The 18,511-nt window shown below is 40.5% G+C and overlaps 1 protein-coding gene across 4 annotated transcripts in view; it reads left to right on the top strand.

The window, feature by feature from the left end:
• itga7 (integrin, alpha 7) overlaps positions 1–18,511 on the top strand; it is a 44,021-nt gene that overhangs the window by 8,142 nt on the left and 17,368 nt on the right. For 3 of the 4 annotated variants that reach the window (XR_015719059.1, XM_087841069.1, XM_087841068.1), the window contains exons 2-5: positions 11,202–11,329; positions 11,747–11,826; positions 12,045–12,300; positions 13,039–13,170. Coding sequence is in view for 3 of the 4 variants with exons in the window: in XM_087841069.1 (XP_087697195.1) it covers positions 11,202–11,329; positions 11,747–11,826; positions 12,045–12,300; positions 13,039–13,170 (596 nt within the window). In the remaining variant the exon portion in view is untranslated. Of the gene's footprint in view, positions 1–11,201; positions 11,330–11,746; positions 11,827–12,044; positions 12,301–13,038; positions 13,171–13,802; positions 13,911–18,511 lie in introns of all 4 variants that reach the window. The other variant, XM_087841070.1, reaches the window with a different exon arrangement.

Raw genomic sequence — 18,511 nt, 5'->3', positions numbered from 1 at the left:
CAACTTGGATCTGATGGAGGCAGTGCTGCAGAAACTGTTTCTGCATCTGCATTTCACAGTGAACAGATACAATCTTGAGGTTACACATATGTGCTTTTAATTTTAAACATTTTGCAGCATTAACTGCATAAATAATGATCTGTAATTTTTGACTCTGACCTTTTGCTTTCCTTGATTTCCGATAAAAATCTTAACAATACGTTGAGCTGACCCCAGCACTCACTTATGAAAACCGCACGATCTGAATGTGGGGGAGGTGTCGAGGGTCTGATGGTAACGGGACCTGCAGGGATGAATAAATCATTGAATGCCTTCTCTTTGATTAAATGTGTGTGTGTGTGTGTGTGTGTGTGTGTGTGTGTGTGTGTGTGTGTGTGTGTGTGAGTGACTGATAAAGAAGCAGTTTAATAAATCACCTAGATAGCAGCTCGACTTAGAACTGATGGGCCTCTGATCTGTGTCCAGAAACACACCATGCCATGCAAACCAGACCAGAGCAGGAAATTATGAGATGTTGATGCTTTTTGTTTGGAATTATTAAACTAGATTTTCAATTAAATTTTTCAGGGTTTCAATTTTGATGGCAGTGATCATATAAAGTGTTTTATTTGTTCTTTAATAGATAATTGTTGCAGTGTCGTACTGAGACTTGCGTCAGTAATTTCAACAGATATGAGCTGAACTGACGAATCTTACTTACAATGAAATGCAGAATAAAAAGTCACCGTGCTTTGAAATTGTCCCACTATTATGTAAGTTGAAATGTAGTGTGTTGGCTAAGTTTATGCATCACTAAAATTAAACAGGTTTCAATATATAAATGAGCTGTTACATATATGAATAAACACATGTGACTAATGGGCTTTTTTGGGATATTATCATTGAAATGACTGTTTAACTGCTTTTGGCTCATTATATTCTATAGATTCGAGTTTCCAGAGAGCCCAGACAGCTTATGCACCAAACTACCAAGAAACTGCAGTTCATTAATGAATTAAAGAAAAACAATGACAATGGGAAATAAATAAGACACACTTAAAATTAGCAGTGGAATTTGAGAAGCCTAACAGATAAGTACAGAGACGGATCAATACATGTATGACCAGCTAATGGCAGGGATGGGGGACAAAATGAGAATATAAAAGGAACAGACAAGGGATGGTATAGTACCCGAGGGCCATTATTTACCCATCTATGCCCCGAAATGGCTCATTCATTGATCAGGGGGGCAGGTGGTGAGTTTGGGGGTTGTTAAAAATGCATGTGCAGTGAGGACGGGGTTACCAAGTACTTCAAGAACCATTTCTGCCTCTTCTTACTGTCCTGAGAGTCAGCTAAAAAAAACCAAATCTTTTTTTTTTTTTCTTTTTTACATTAATGCGCCACGATTGTGATGTTCACATACAGGCAGGAAGTTGAGTCACATCCGCGGGCAGTGGACCACAATATCCCAGAGGAGATTTGCAGGAACTGGCAGCTGTTTCTGTCTCTCTCTTTTTTTTGCAAATTATCAAGTAGTGCCCAACTCTCTGCTCGTCTGCCCATACTGGAAATGTTAAAACAGGGTGATTCACAACTCGGTCACCTTGCTCTCAGCTGTTGTTTTCTCATCAGCAAGAAACTGGAGTCAGGTGTTTACACAAAAAGTGCCATTTGGCTCAAGGTTCACGAGAGTCATCACCTTGGTCGACAGCCTGTGTGTAGGTCTGTAATTCACAGTCTGCGCGCTATCTGCATGAGTATTAATGCATTTTTGAGCCATTTATACACACGATAGCATATATTTTGTGAATGTGTATACAAGTGTGATGCGTGAGTCTGTGTATTTCCAGGTCAGAGGTCACAGTCTTACTCCAAGATAACAACAGAAGGTCTAAAAAGCCTCTGGGCCCCATGCTGATCTTTTATAGCTTCTGTCTATAGAGCAGAAAACTCACGCTGCTCTGTTGTGGAAAGATGTTTGAGGGTGTGAGCACACAGATTCAGAAGCACTAGCGATAATGCAATGAAACAAAACACTGCAAATATTTGCAGCATATTTGAGTCATTTCACAAATGTGATTATGCTATTAAAGCCCATGGCTGAAACATTCAGAGAAAAGGGTTGGGCTTCAGATAAAAGTATCTGCTGTTGCTCTTTAAAATGATTAAATTTACAAGCGTGAAAAGTGCCAGTGCTTTCTCTTTCTAAGCCAACACTGCAGGGCTTTGAATTCAGCTCCCTGCAGATGTTTGCATCTTCTTCTTCACTGCTGTATTGGTTTGTTTACAGACCGGCACTTTGCTATTGCAACGTCAACACTTTCCATCCCAAGTATTTCTTTCACAACAAAGAAAACGCACCCTTGTTTTTAGCACGAGTACTAGTTAATTTATGAGAATATGAATTTCACTCTAAGGGTTCAGGGAATTTTTTCGCCAAGCCACAGAGGAACACGTGATCCTTCAAGAGGAAGATGGACACTACCAAAATTGGTATAAACAATTTAATAAGCTGCAAGCGCGTGGGGACCAAGTCTGTGGGATAGGCCAACCCTGCTGTATATATAATACCATTTTTGTGCTCTTTCTTTGTTATTTACTGCAGGATTATTGGTCCAAATTGCTACATATGTGATGGATTTCTTTCAACTTGATCACATTGCTGTCCTGGTTCCCTGCTGGTCTCACTGGATGCTGTATGGGAGGCTAAACAGAGAGATGTGACTCCTGAAAGTGGGGGAGGAGTGAGGGAGGAAGAGACCGTGTGTGTGTGGACACCCAACCTGGATGGGGGATGGGTGGATGGGATAGTGGAGAGAGTGTTGGGGTCACTGCACATGCTCCCCTCAGCGAACACATGAGCGCAGCATAATGAGTGTCTGTGTTGTTTTTGTGATGATCAGCGAGTGAAAAAGGGGATGATGAGTGGCTGTAAATCACAAATCAGAGCAGAGGTGTGGACATTTAAGAGGTTTAGGCATGGAGCAGTAATAACTGTGCATTGGTATTTTGTTTTGTTGACAACATTTTTTCTTTTTTTCTGTACATACTCTAAATTCTTAAGTGCGAAGAACACACTAATTTACATACAGCCTTGTGAAGTCGCCCCTCCTCCTGCTTTCTGTAATGGGCAATCTGTAATTCTCTTCGAGCACTGTAATTACTTGATTAAAAAATGACTGACGGCTTGTTTTCATGCCCGTCTCGATCATCAGTTCAGGCTTTTTATATGTGTGATGGGAGATGTTATAGCACCAAATCACAACAGAGCCTTCAGTTGGGAGGGAGAGCCTTCAGTTTTCAGGCCCCTCTTCTGTCGAACCAGCTTCCAGTTTGGATTCGGGAGACAGACACTATCTCTACTTTTAAGATTAGGCTTAAAACTTTCCTTTTTGCTAAAGCATATAGTTAGGGCTGGACCAGGTGACCCTGAATCCTCCCTTAGTTATGCTGCAATAGATGTAGGCTGCCGGGGGATTCCCATGATGCATTGAGTTTTTCCTTTCCAGTCACCTTTCTCACTCACTATGTGTTAACAGACCTCTCTGCATTGAATCATATCTGTTATTAACCTCTGTCTCTCTTCCACAGCATGTCTTTATCCTGTCTTCCTTCTCTCACCCCAACCGCTCGCAGCAGATGGCCCCGCCCCTCCCTGAGCCTGGTTCTGCCGGAGGTTTCTTCCTGTTAAAAGGGAGTTTTTCCTTCCCACTGTCACCAAAGTGCTGCTCATAGGGGGTCATATGATTGTTGGGTTTTTCTCTGTATCTATGAAGCGCCTTGAGGCGACTTTTGTTGTGATTTGGCGCTATATAAATAAAATCGAATTGAATTGAACAACAGTCGCCTCAAGGCGCTTTAAATTGTAAGATAAAGACCTCACAATAATGCAGCTTTTGTACTTGTGCCATACCTGCTGGTGTAACCACGCCGGTCTGACTGACTACTGGTAGAAGCACAGCTTTGTTCCAATTGAAGTATGTCAGCAAATAATGGATGCGTTTGGATGCACACAGCTAACAAACAACCTAACAGTCTTCTACTTAACATCTGTTAAGTTAACACTGCATATGTGTTGTTAAAGTTTAGCGGTTCTCCAAACCTTTCTGACACGCCACGCTTCAAAAGCCAAAGAAAAATCACATCCCACATTTTTTTAATCAACCGATAATAATAAAACAGGAGCCAACCTGAGTTTGTGTAAGTAACAGTCAGCAGAATGGTATCCGAAAATTCTTATCTGTTTAGTTTTACCAAGAAAATTCAACTCATTCAACTTACTTTTGTTTTGTGCTTTCCCCCTCCTTCTCCACCTGCAGGGGTTTGTCTCCCACCAGTATGAAGATCACTGGCACGTAGCAAAGCTATCCTCAAGTAAAGCTTTAATTCAATTCAATTCAATTTTATTTATATAGCGCCAAATCACAACAAAAGTCGCCTCAAGGCGCTTCATAGATACAGAGAAAAACCCAACAATCATATGACCCCCTATGAGCAGCACTTTGGCGACAGTGGGAAGGAAAAACTCCCTTTTAACAGGAAGAAACCTCCGGCAGAACCAGGCTCAGGGAGGGGCGGGGCCATCTGCTGCGACCGGTTGGGGTGAGAGAAGGAAGACAGGATAAAAGACATGCTGTGGAAGAGAGACAGAGGTTAATAACAGATATGATTCAATACAGAAAGGTCTGTTAACACATAGTGAGTGAGAAAGGTGACTGGAAAGGAAAAACTCAATGCATCATGGGAATCCCCCGGCAGCCTACATCTATTGCAGCATAACTAAGGGAGGATTCAGGGTCACCTGGTCCAGCCCTAACTATATGCTTTAGCAAAAAGGAAAGTTTGAAGCCTAATCTTAAAAGTAGAGATAGTGTCTGTCTCCCAGATCCAAACTGGAAGCTGGTTCCACAGAAGAGGGGCCTGAAAACTGAAGGCTCTGCCTCCCATTCTACTTTTAAATACTCTAGGAACAACAAGTAGGCCTGCAGAGCGAGAGCGAAGTGCTCTAATAGGGTGATATGGTACTACAAGGTCATTAAGATAAGATGGGGCCTGATTATTTAAGACCTTGTATGTGAGGAGCAGGATTTTGAATTCAATTCTGGATTTAACAGGAAGCCAATGAAGGGAAGCCTAAACAGGAGAAATATGCTCTCTCTTTCTAGTCCCTGTCAGGACTCTTGCTGCAGCATTTTGGATTAACTGAAGGCTTTTCAGGGAGTTTTTTGGACATCCTGATAATAATGAGGATATGAGGGTATAAACAGGTAGGGGCTACCCTGCTGTAGACAGAACCCAGGTGCCTTATCTAATCTATGTATTCAACATGGCAATGTAATACATACACATGCATGCTGGTGCTGAATCTGAGTTCATGTGGGTTTTCTACTAGACCAGGGGTCTGCAACCTTTAACACCCAAAGAGCCATTTGGACGTGATTTCCATGCAAAAGAAAACACTGGGAGCCGCAAATACTTTTTGACATCTAAAATGAAGATAACACTGTATATATATATATTTTTTTTTTTACCTTTATGCTTTGTGTAAACAACTAAGGCGTGTTGCTTGAATCCATGAAGTGCTACAGAGAAAATTACATTTTATTTATGTTATTAACACATTTTGAACTTTTAAAGAAATATAACAAAAGGAAAGACACCCAGCTGAACTAAAATGATCTATGTAGCAAACAAAAACTGTTGTGAGCCGCCACCTTTATATCGCCTTTGGGCTTTTGGAGCCTTGACCTGACTTTTAAAAGAAATAATTGGAAAAAAAAGCACTATGCTGCTAAAAAAATGAAAAATAGATGTTTGCAAAATTCAGCCTAAATATGTATTTTATCTGATTAATGTGTGTGGCGGGGCGTGGTCTGCAGCGGCCGCTGCAGGGGAGGCGGACGCACCTGAGCAGAACCGACGCTGTTTGCATAACAGCGTCGGTTCTGCCGTACGGGCTGTACGAAGTCACTTTCATCTTCACGCAGGACTGTAAGCTGTCATCTGTGAGGCGTGAGCGGTGTTTGTTTTTAACATAGTTCACGGTGGAAAACAGCTGCTGACATAATGTGGATCCGAAGATCCATAATTCGCTTACCTGGGGTTGAAAGTCTCGATAAATGCACGGCGTTTCGGCGGGTATATCGGCTTCCGCAAGTGTGACGCTTATTTTGAACGATTAAAAAAATAATAGAATATAATTTTATTTTTATATTTCAATATCACAATAATCTTCCAATTTAGAACTACAAGTTAAAAAAAGAGCTAACATAAATAAAATACACTTCAGCTAATTACTTAAAAAAATATATATATATTTTCCCAAACCACGCGGAGCCGCACTAAAAGGACCAAAGAGCCGCATGCGGCTCTGGAGCCGCAGGTTGCCGACCCCTGTACTAGACCATCACATCAACACCCTGATATCTCCCCCAGGGTCAGCAACAACACACCTCCACACACACAAGCACAAAGGCACACATGCACACACCAAATGTGGGTTTACTGAGAGAATGAGCTTGGCAGTGAAGCTCACGAGTCAATCCTAAACAATGATATGAGTTAGAAGCAGAGTAAAGGCCAAATAAATGAAAGCTCAAGTCATCCAACAAGATTTATTCGTGTCAAATTTGGTACGTGTGTCTTCAGGAAAAGGTCACAACACTTTTTGCTTAATTTTGCAAAGGTGTAATTCCAAACAAATTTCATGTAAGTAATGAAAACAATGTTGAATCTCTGCAAAAATGTTAATGTAGACAGTTTTCTAACTTGAGGCTTCAGCCATTTGGCTTAAATAAATAAACCTTTTAGGTCATATAAACTTTTTTTCTGACTTGTTTCATCTTATATTTATGAGACATAAGAGGTTATGAGATCATTTCTGCAGAAATCAGAGCCTCCAGCTTCACATCCTCACACCTGCCCATGTATCTCAGCATGTGGGGGGCAGTGAGGTATCACCTTAACTCTTAAACATAAAGCAGAGCCTCCTGGAATGTAGCGCTGTGAGAGGGATCGGATCTTATCAGTTTTGGGGGTTTTTTTTCTAAGTGATATGTTATTCCTCTTTGTTATACGTGTATTTGCATCAGCGTAACATCACTTGAAGATTTAGTTTTTCTTGCATGTGCGTCACCGGTGATGTGAAACATGATTTCACATGTTTGCGCTCTGTGGCTGTTTTAGTTTCTGGTTGTTAAGGTGAGGGGAATCACTCCTGAGGCATGCACAGCTGCACCTCACCAGAAGTACTTGTCAGGAAAGAGACGACGGGAGCAGAAAATAGAAAGTTAAGCTGTCTGGCAGTCTGGGATGTGTCAGCGGTAGTTTATGTGAGTAGACTGTAGTAAAATACAAATTGTGAGGTACTTGTACATAAGTATTGCCATTTGAGTCTACTTAGTTCTTATACATCACATTTAAAGGGGAAACCACTTTACTCCAACACAAGAAGGTGACAGTTCAGAGTAGGATTAGTAAAGTAGGTTACCAAATTGCCACAATGATAACCACACAAGCTAATGCATTATTAAATATATCAGTTTGAGTAGAGTGTGTCTGGTTAATTATTGCTTTTGCTACTTTAATTTAATTTTACAACATTTTATATTTTAAGATCAACATTTTGAACATTTTGGATCTTATGTGTGCTTTGCTCAGCCAGAATACTATTATTGTTGCATTGTGTTACTTAATTAATAATGTTACTTAATTTGTAACACTACATATTATATTACTTTTGCATTACCTAACATGGCCTATTCATATAATTTATCTTTTAAAAGATAAAGTTAAGGCTGCAGTTTCACACACTTGCACAAATTCCTGTCCTAATGAGCACCTATGCAACAGCTGCTTTTTAGTGTTTGAGTACGAACTCAAAGCCAACAGCAAAGCTGGAAACCATCCCAAAGTGCGTTTCACAGCATTTGCCATTAATTTTACTGCAAAAACAGAGGCTATGTTTGAACCTGACTCACTGCCTTTGTTACCTGATGAAGATCAGGCTCTGGCTGCTGGACTCGGGTCAGCATACACTCAGCTTCAACATCACTCTGGGATCTTCCTCACTAGCTTCGTGTTAGCGTGCTCTCTTTATGGATGCTTGCCAAAAACAAACAAACAAACAAACAAAAAACTCAGTGTCCTGTTAACAGTAGTGTATAGTTGTTTCTGCCCTGGATGCTGTTTGCACATTACCTATGCAAACTTGCTCTTTTCTTCAATAAAAAAAAAACAAAAGTTTTGTCCATACTTTCACTCCAACTACAAAAGCTGTAGTTTGCTCAGCCGTTTTCTTCCTGATATTAGATTGTTGTTCACCTATCAGAAATAAATATTGTTAAAAGAAACAAACTGTGATCGTAACTGATAGTTGCAGGTTGAGTGCTGTGCTGTGGAGAATGCAGACCATGAAAGCTCTGCAGAAGACTCGTTTGTAATTTGATCATATCTCATTTCCTTTTAGGTGAAATGATATTTCAATAATATAGCATTTTATGTTATCCAGCAGTTGATTTACTTTAATTGCTAGTGTGTGCCTGCTAGTACAGCTTTTTGTTACAGGAACACCCTGTCTGAGTATCGAGCCAAAGTCACAACTGGCACATGCAACAACTCGTTAGTAGCCCGCAGTCATGTACTGTATAAATACCTGCAGGTATTAATGTTTGCAAGGTACATTATCTAAATTCTGTTGACAGTGTTGGGGAGTAACGGAATACATGTACCGCCGTTACGTATTTAAAATACAAAATATGAGTAACTGTATTCCGTTACAGTTACCGTTTAAAAAGGTGGTATTTAGAATACAGTTACTTTGTTGAAATAAATGGATTACACGGCGGTACTTCCCTGTTTCATATTGTCGCGGGTCAGGACTGTTTGGGTTTTGTTTGACAGCTACGTTCTGTTGTTCCAGGCGGCAGCGTTACGGTTGCCACGGTTACAGGGTGACCTCTCTCTCTGCGTGTTTCCTGGGTGAGAGAGGCCTTTTTGTTGTTGTTGTGCTAAGCTAATAGGCAGAATGCTACAGGTATAGCTCTAAAGAATGTAGCATCATAGGCAGTGTAGTCCGTGCTGCAGGGAGAATGGACTGTCATACACGTTATGTGTCTGTGAGCGAGGGAGGGAGAAAAAGGAAAAGTAGAGGAAAAGGAAAAAACGGGAGCTGGAAGCATGTAAATATAATAATAACCACTGCAGCCAAGAAGAGTGCCTGACGAGCCCAGCTGTAAGTAAGCTATTAAGACTCGACTGTACACCGTGTCCGTGTTTTCCTCTGAAACAATAAGTTCCGTTGGAGCAGCCTTTCAACGCCTCTCTCTGTCTCTGCTAGCAAAGTTGACCCAGACAACAAAGTAAAGCTAGTTTTCGGCTACGAGCCCGACACGGAACCCACTGTATTAGCCAGAGGTCCCTTTACTACGGTTCGGAGCCGCGGACCTTCAGTAACAGTAATAAATCACAGCAATAGTACATTCATGTAGTTGTAAACAGCATGATAATATATTAAGTAATCCAAAGTATTCAGAATACGTTACTCTCATTGAGTAACGTAACGGAATACGTTACAGAATACATTTTGGGGCATGTATTCTGTATTCTGTAATGGAATACATTTTAAAAGTAACCTTCCCAACACTGTCTGTTGATAGCGTACATGTTTACATGTTACAGTTACAAAATAACCCTTAGCTTTTTTGCTGTTAGCAATTTAGTGACGTGAATGCATCCTCAGTTCCTCTGGGATCACAAATAATAATTCAGCAGAGCAGAATTTAAATCTGGATTAACTGTCAGAAGGCCATGCTGCTTGTAGCTTCTTCTGGATTGTCTTCTATGGGCAGATGGTTTGTGTGCACAGAAGACAATCAAGGAAAAACCAAGTGGTCATTCCTGTTATATTTCTTTGACGTCCACCTGGAGAGGATGTGCAGGTGGTGCATTCTAATATAAAGTCTTGGGTTAGCTGGTCCACATTGTCATAAAACACTGGCAAGCACATGGACATCTGCATAGACCTCCATGCTCTCTGACTGATGACGAAATTCATGCAACTTGGTCCTCATCAGACTTACTGACGCAAAAAGTATAAGGCTTAAATCTTCATAAAACTTAGAGAGATGCATTTAAATACACTGTTGTGATATCAAAAAGACTAGATAAAGATCTTGATAACTAGATAGGCTTTGTGTTATTCCAGTAATGTAATAATGTCTTGCTTGTGTGCCTGACGCCACATCCAGCTTTACGCGTGTTACAGATAAAGCTGGATAAGGTTGGTAATGATGCACCTTTGATCCAATTACTTTACCAGGAGCAGAGTGGATGCAGTACAGTAAAATGTATGCAGTGTACACTATCGAGCATATTTTGATCTGAACTATCCAGTAAAGATGAGTTGCTCTGCACCTAGCATTGTTGTTATAGCTGCCTCGTTGTAAACACTGAGACACCAGGTTAGAGTTACTCTTGGCTGATCCATGCTAAGCTTCTAGCTTGTTAAACTCTATTTAAAGTCTTCCCTCACACAGTGATAGCTCTAATTTAAGTGCGCACATAACAGTAGATAGTTAGGGAGTAGATAGGAGGAGAGTTGTTGGCTGGAGCATTTTGCGCAGGGTGTATTTGCACAGCTGAGCGTAGCACTGACATAGCTAACATCACTGTCATAATTAGACCTGTAGGCACAGTTCGGTGGCAGTGCAGGGTAGACCTCGGTATCTGTTTTTCAGGCTTCCTGTTCTGCTCTTTATTTGTTGCTGTCTCCTGTGTTTCCCCATGTCTCGCTTCCATGCATATGCCATGACTGACAGTGTTGGGTGGAATGTGAACATTCGGTTTTTAAATAGCATCCTGGCCTGAATCAGCCACTCCTAATAAGGCAGAGGGCCGTGACACTGGCCCTAAAATATCAGCAACCACCTCACTGAGAATAAAACTTTTCCTGGCCTTGTTATTTAGGGACCACTGATAATAGCTGTTGGATATGAGTGCAAACAAGGTACACTAGATATAGATTTCCCAGAGCTGTCATAAATATATTTCAGGCAACATAACATAGTCTACTGAATGTAGCCTCGTGTTCAGGGTGTCTTTATAGTAATGGCAACTTAAGGTGAAGAACAGCTTTGAGGAAACCTTAATTTGTATTATGCACTATCAACGTTTGACACCAGGTTTTACAATTAACTTTCCTTTCATTTTCCTTTATTTAGGATACTGGTGGGAGCTCCAAGGGCGGCAGGGCAGGGTAAGTTGACGGGCAGTCGACCAGGAGCCCTGTTCAGGTGTCCGATCACACCAGAGGAGTATGACTGTGAGAGGGTTAACATCGATGGAGACGGTGGGTTTCAAGTGCAGCTGAAACAACCAAACTATGACGTGATTTTTATTCTTGGTGTTTCACTTTGTTCTCTGTGCTGTGAAATTAAACACTTCAACCAAAGACAAAACTTTAAACACATCAACTTGGGCTTTAAAAAACCTAAATAACACCTGGACCTCTGTCGGTCAAAGAGAATTATCTTTATTATAAACTACATTATCCCAGGCAGAATATTAATGGTTTCTCTGACAAGCATCATGGAAATATATGATGTTACTGTATCATATTTATAAAGATACCTGCTTCATTTTTGTGAAGTGTGAAGTGAAATAACACTTCTAATAGGTGAAGTTCTGTTTGCTTGTAACCATAATGTTCCTGGCTTACAATATGGAAGCCATCATGACTGACAGTTCACTCTGTGTTCTCTCTCAGTGAGGTGGGACAGAGAGAGCAAGGACAACCAGTGGCTGGGAGTTACAGTCAAGAGTCAGGGCATTGGAGGGAAGGTTGTGGTGAGTACCAAATGCCCAAATTGGGTAAATTCACGTTGTGCTGATGATCAAGAGATATAAGAGCAGACATTGTGCAATTCTAGGTTTGGTTCATCTGCCAAGTTGTTGTTTATAATGATGAAGGTCATTACGCTTTTGCATAGTATCATATTCTTTTAAAAAAATCAAAGGCTAGCTGATATCCAGGAAACCCTAATGCGTTTTCCCCCCCTCACCAGACCTGCGCTCATCTGTACGAACTGAGGCAACGTGTAAACCAGTCATCAGAGACTCGGGATCCCATTGGACGTTGCTATGTCCTGAGTGAGGACCTGACTAATCGAGATGACCTGGACGGAGGAGAATGGAAGTTTTGTGAGGGTCGGCCACAGGGACACGAGCAGTTCGGTTTCTGTCAGCAGGGCCTGTCTGTCAGTTTCACCCCAGACAAAAACTTCATTCTGTTCGGTGCTCCAGGAACATACAACTGGAAAGGTAATGTGACCGACTGATAGAAGCCTTTATTTAGAGTTTTATGTTTTACTAATCGCAAGACCAGAGGAAAAGCTGTGTAGTGTGATTTGGGATTGAATGTACTGCTCACAAAAATGCATGCAAGGGGTGACGAAGGGCTGGAAATCATCTTTCAGATGGATCCCTTCTTGACATGCTCCGTTTCATTCATAAAGATGAATGCTAAGCAGAAGGAACTGGCAGTGAGGTTTTTGTCTTTAGTATCTACTGATTCCTTCTCTTATGCCTTCTTGAGTGTTGTTCTATTACAGTGCAAAGACGATTTGCCACGAATGTAAAAGAAATATGAGAAGAAACTCCTGTTGCAGCTAATGCATGCTAGAGAAGAAAAGCAATGCAATGAAACTGTCTAATTAAATAAGTACTACTAACAGGACAATCCAATTAATTTATAGGCCAATCTATTGATTGAGCACTGAAATTATGCAGCACAGCTTAATCCATTTAATATAAATGGTCTAAGATATATTGGATGCAAACATCAGTTTCTGGATGATTCATGTTTTAATAAAATGCTGCTTTATGGAATAAAAGCTGAATTTACACAACGCCTGTTCTAAAATGTCTAAATTCTGTCACATGCTGGATTTGGGAAGCAACATGTGAGCATGTGTATCTATGACCTTGTCCCTGTTGTTTAAGATAACGTGCAAATCTGTGTTTGTCACCGTGCTGTGCCCTCACCTATTTCCTTTCCAGGCGAGATGCGTGTTCAGCTCCTAAACCAGACTCTGCTTGACCTCGGTATCTATGACGACGGACCTTACGAGGTGGCAGATGAAAAACAACTTAATGCCCAGCTCATCCCTGTGCCCTACCACAGTTACCTGGGTAGGATTTGCCCTCCCTGCTCACTGCTGCCTGCGCACAGGAGAGATAGAGAGGGCCGGGGGAGGATGACACCAGGACTTAGACTGTACCCCAACACGGCTGACTTAACCACAGCAATGAGCAACAGTAGCAACAAAACTGCCTCTGATTGGTTGAAGAAAATCTTGTAGTGTTCCTACTATTCCTGGACATGACTTTTAGCTCAGCAATTTATGACTCATGAAGCCCCGAACAGGACTCCACCTCATTTTTCCAGCCTTTGTTTGACAGTGGGTGGACATGTAGCCTGACAGGATCAGTCCTCATGTTGCTACTATTTGCTCACTTTCTTGGGAAAACAAGGGAAAATACTTGATGTCATCCTCATTCCAGCTACCGCCCATTGTCGGAAAATGTCAGTGGTGTACAGTCTGAGCCTGACGTGTCATCTCTCCACCAGGTGCCCAGTGGTTTTGCAGGACAAACCACTGTAGCACCACACAGAAAGCAATCAATCACAACCTCTCACCTGCACCTCCCTCTCCCCTTTTCTTCTTCTTTCCACCCCCACCACCATTTCACCGTTCCATCACACCCTCCCCACGCTCCTCTTTCTGCTTCCTTCTGTTTTCTCCTCCTGTTTTGGGCCGTAGGGCTCTTGTTCATGGCTAGCCCCGTTGAAGATGCGCTGCTGTACAAAACTCTGGAACCATCAAGGCGGCCCACATCGTTTGAGGATGTAGCTCATAATAGCTACCTAGGTTTGTAGGCTTGAGGTGCTGTCGTTTGGACCGGACTGGGCTTGTAGTGGACATAGTATCTTGTTTTTCTCCGTCTTTGTCTTAATCCTTTCTGATCAGTTACACAGTCTGTTTGTCTATATAGATTTTAGTGTGTAATTTATGTTAAAAAGAGACAGCCATCCAAAGTACTTCCATTTTTATTTCATTTTTTAAATTAAATTAAATTACATTTATATTTTGGCACAGTTATATAGTTGCAGAAGAGATGGCCTTCTCTTTGGGTAGCAGGAGGTGTTTGTCTGTTCTGTCTGTCGATCTCTTTTGTTAGTTTGCATGAGTCTGTCTGGATGAAGCTTTCCAGGGTATCTTGGTGGTGGTTTCACTTTAAGTAGTTGCAGTTATACTAAACCGAATTGTTTGAAATTGTTTAACTAATATACAAGACGAGTCCACAGCTGTGCGAGGCTATACCGAGGCACATCGTCAGCATGCTAACATATTTACAATCAGTGCAATTTTTTTAACACGTTAATACGCTAACTGTTGCTAACAAGCATTGAACCCAACTGCAATTGAAGTGGATGAGAATATTATATATATTTGTTATGTGTGGTATGTATTTCATTACTGACTATTGAAATCTGGATGATGGCCTGAAGGCTGATGGAGTTTTTGGCATCAATATGAACGGCTAGCAATTAAGTTTCATGAAGCTCTATTCAAAAGCAAGAATACCAGTGTAACAGCGGTGAAAGAGGAGAAGTAACTCTGGTTATCACAAATGTCTGTACAGCATTTCAAATATAATGGTAAGAGGCCTGCACTACGAAGACTTCTGCTTACCCCGGATGCTTCAGGGTTGTTGTTTGTACAACAAAAGTGGTTCACTTCTCACTGGGGTATATCAAAATGGTAATTTAGGCTGTGAAGCAGTTCCAGATTAGAGATCAACAGGTGCAAAATCACTGCCTATTGACCTGCCAGGTTACCAAGAAGGTTACCAGTTCTTGAAGATCCCTTAATCCTCTGTTTCTAAAGTTTTTTAATAGGTTCTAATGTCTTTGATGAGTATCAGTAAAAAATATTGATTCTTCGATGTAACTTTAAACTCTTCTCCTGTTGGCTGCAAACACTTTTACAACAGTTTTATTATTTTATAAGCATTAACATATGAACCTAAAATAGGGCACCTGTTTTTACTTTTGGGCTTAATTTGCACGTAGTCTAATGGGTGAATACCACTGGGGCAGCAGCTGAGAGATTAAAAACTAAAACTGTCCTTTACACCAGCGGTCTCCAACCTTTTTTGCGCCACGGACCGGTTTATGCCCGACAATATTTTCATGGACCGGTCTTTAAGGTGTCGCGGATAAATACAGCAAAATAAAACTAGTACCGGTACCGAAAAAATGAAAATTTATTCATAACACACGTGAAAAGACCCAGGAAAACCGAGTAAACGATAAAAACGATAACAAAATAACGCTGAAAACCGATAAAAACCCTGAAAACTATACATCTCACACCTGAGCCTCAACTCTCAACTCTCAGCCTCAACCAAACGACTCACGGACCGGTACCGGTCCGAGGCCCGGGGGTTGGGGACCGCTGCTTTACATATTAATTTAATGAGATTCTTGATTGTAATCTATCAGATTCTTAATGAGAGTGTTGTGATGTGATAAGTCTGTCGAGTTCCACCGTCAGCTTGTTTGCCAGCTTTTCTTCCAGGCTTCAAGTAGGCTAAACTTTATTAATATAATAATAGCCACTCCTTTCTCGTCTTACTGACCAATGCACTTAAAGCCCATACTTAAGTAAAACTGTGTCACTCTACAGTGCTCTTCCTCTCACACATACTCTTGCTGCTTTATCTGCAGCAGCTTTGTTGCCTTAAATCTGTATTACATGTTTGAACTTCATATTTTCTCCAAAGTACAGCTTCATTTCTCTTTGAAAAAAATCGAACGGGTCTACTGTGGATACATTTATCCATAATTATGATCAGTCAGATCATCATCAACTTTATTTATAAAGCACTTTAAAACAACCACAGCTGACACAAAGTGCTGTACATTGGAACTGTAAAATAAAATTACATAAGATATAAGTAAAAACCAAATAAAAGAAGAGTGAAATCATTAAATAACTACTTCAATTAAAAGAGAAACTAAGTCTCGCTGAGGTTAAAAGCCAAGGAATAAAAGTGGGTTTTAAGACGTGATTTAAAAGTGGACAGTGAAGGGGCCTCTCTAACGTGCATGGGCAAATTATTCCATAATTTTGGAGCCACAATAGAGAAGGCCCTGTCCCCTCTGAGCTTCCTCCTGGATCTCAGTACCTCCAGGAGCAGCTGGTCAGCTGACCTGAGAGACCGACAGGGTATGTGGGGATGAAGAAGCTCAGAGAGGTAAGGCGGGGCAAGACTGTGGAGGCATTTAAAAACAAACATAAGAAGTTTAAAATTAACTCTAAAAGATGCCGCTAACACCACCCTTTTCATGTGAATGTGCAAAATCCTGGTTTAGTTTAGCAAGTTGATAACTAGCTTCATGTGAAGGCTTATCCTGGCTGGATAAGTGAATGCCCTGGGTATGATGAACTCACTTTGTAGTACAGGCCTAAGGTCAAACGAATCAATAGTGGTGCACTGTCACACTGATATTTTCATTCAAACAATAGATACATTTTATCAAGATAACGATGTGATGCTTTGTGATGAATTTCTCAGTATTTAGTGTCAGTTGTTAGTGATCCACAGTCTGCTGAGCAGGAGCTATTCATTGTTATTTTGGGTTTCCGGTCATTATTTTTCCTCTAAGTGTGTGGCTCTGCTATAAATCTCTTTATTCACATTCCTCCAATCCTGCTTACCCTCCTACTCACCGTATTGAGCTGTCTCCTTGACAACACTAATTCCCACATGACCTTTTAGCCTTCATTTATAACCCACGTGCTTCCATTGATCCTAACCAGATGATGCGACACACCTATGCATGCTTACTAAAATGACAGAGACTGTTGTAGGAATTTGCAGCTTTTGTTGGATCTGAAATATCACTGTATTGTGTCCAATAGGAACAGTAAAAGTATTCATTTAAAGAAGTGACGGCCTGCTGAATGAAAAGAAAGCTTTGTTTTTATCTCCATCAACACCAACATTACACATAGAATCTCTTCATTACAAGCTAAAGGGACTAATGCTGAGGCTGCACCCGAGTAGTTTCCATAATTAGAAAAGTCAGCGTCGAAACAACGAGTACATAGAAGCATCAACATTTACAAGTATCATCTTTGGCTCTTTATCAGGTAAATTCAGTTTTAATTTAAAGAGGCTTTTAGTCAAGAAATAAACTCTACTTAAAATGTATAGCCATGGCAAAAAGAGTTATGATCAGTGTTGGTCAAGTTACTTAAAAAAAGTAATCAGTAACTAATTACTGATTACTTCCCCCAAAAAGTAATCCCGTTACTTTACTGATTACTTATTTTCAAAAGTAATTAATTACTTAGTTACTTTTTAAAAACACGATTTACAACCTGAATAGGTGATAAAGTGATAGGTCTTTCAGCCCAATTCTACTTTTTCTGCATAATCATCATACAAAATGTAATCAAATGGAAAATTCCTTTTTAAAACTTGTTTTATTAGTTTTAATCTTTTAACTTTATGCATCAAGCAAAAATTTAATTATATGCAACATTCTCTGACTGGAAGAAATTTGTTTAATATTTAAACCTATTTTCTGCACATTCCAGCACATAAATTTTTTTTTGTGTTTACACTCAGTCTTTCAAATAGATGCAAGTAAAACACAGCAGAAAATAAATAAAGTCAAAGACTAGCGGTCCTGTTGCTCTATTTTCACCTGTAAAGCAGGAGTGGGGTAGGCGGAGGTTTACCCTGGTGCAGGTGTGCCGCAGCGGTCAGTGGAAGAATCCGCGAGTTTCTCTGTGAGTTTCCCATTACGTCGTAGCTACTCGGTGCTTGCTCGGAAGTTTAGGGGTTTTTTCGCTGTAAAAAGAAGTTTTCTTCCCACGCACAACGGACACTAATGTTTTTGTCACTTTTTATGGAATCAAACTCAAAGTAAGGTCAGTACTTCCACGCTTTAAACGCTGCACGCTCATACTCTCTCTGCACTCGATATATGATCCATTGTTGATCTGCACACAGCTGTTGTCACGAACGTGGCACTCGCTTACGTCACTGTCATGAGACATTCTCGCAAAAAAATCACGGTTTTAGTAACGCAGTAACGCAGCGTTCCTACGGGAAAGTAACGGTAATCTAATTACCGTTTTTGCAATAGTAATCCCTTACTTTACTCGTTACTTGAAAAAAGTAATCGGATTACGCGTTACTGCCCATCTCTGGTTATGATAAATAAAATATAGCAAATACATCTTAAGATGAACATCACACATGACATAATACACCATGTGATGTATTTAACAAAAACTACGCCAAATGCAGAAGTAGTATCTGTAAAAAATTACTTACACTCATATTGTATCATACAGCAGTTAGTTATTACAAATCAAAGGAGGTGTGAGGACCTTTATTTTATAGATGAAACAAAATAAAGCAAAACAGCTTTTTAATTGACATCCTTTAT

The sequence above is a fragment of the Neolamprologus brichardi genome, chromosome 5 (assembly GCF_056152115.1).
Source record: "Neolamprologus brichardi isolate AB-2024 chromosome 5, ASM5615211v1, whole genome shotgun sequence".
Taxonomy (NCBI): Eukaryota; Metazoa; Chordata; class Actinopteri; order Cichliformes; family Cichlidae; genus Neolamprologus; species Neolamprologus brichardi.
This window is presented reverse-complemented; position numbering and strand designations above follow the sequence as displayed.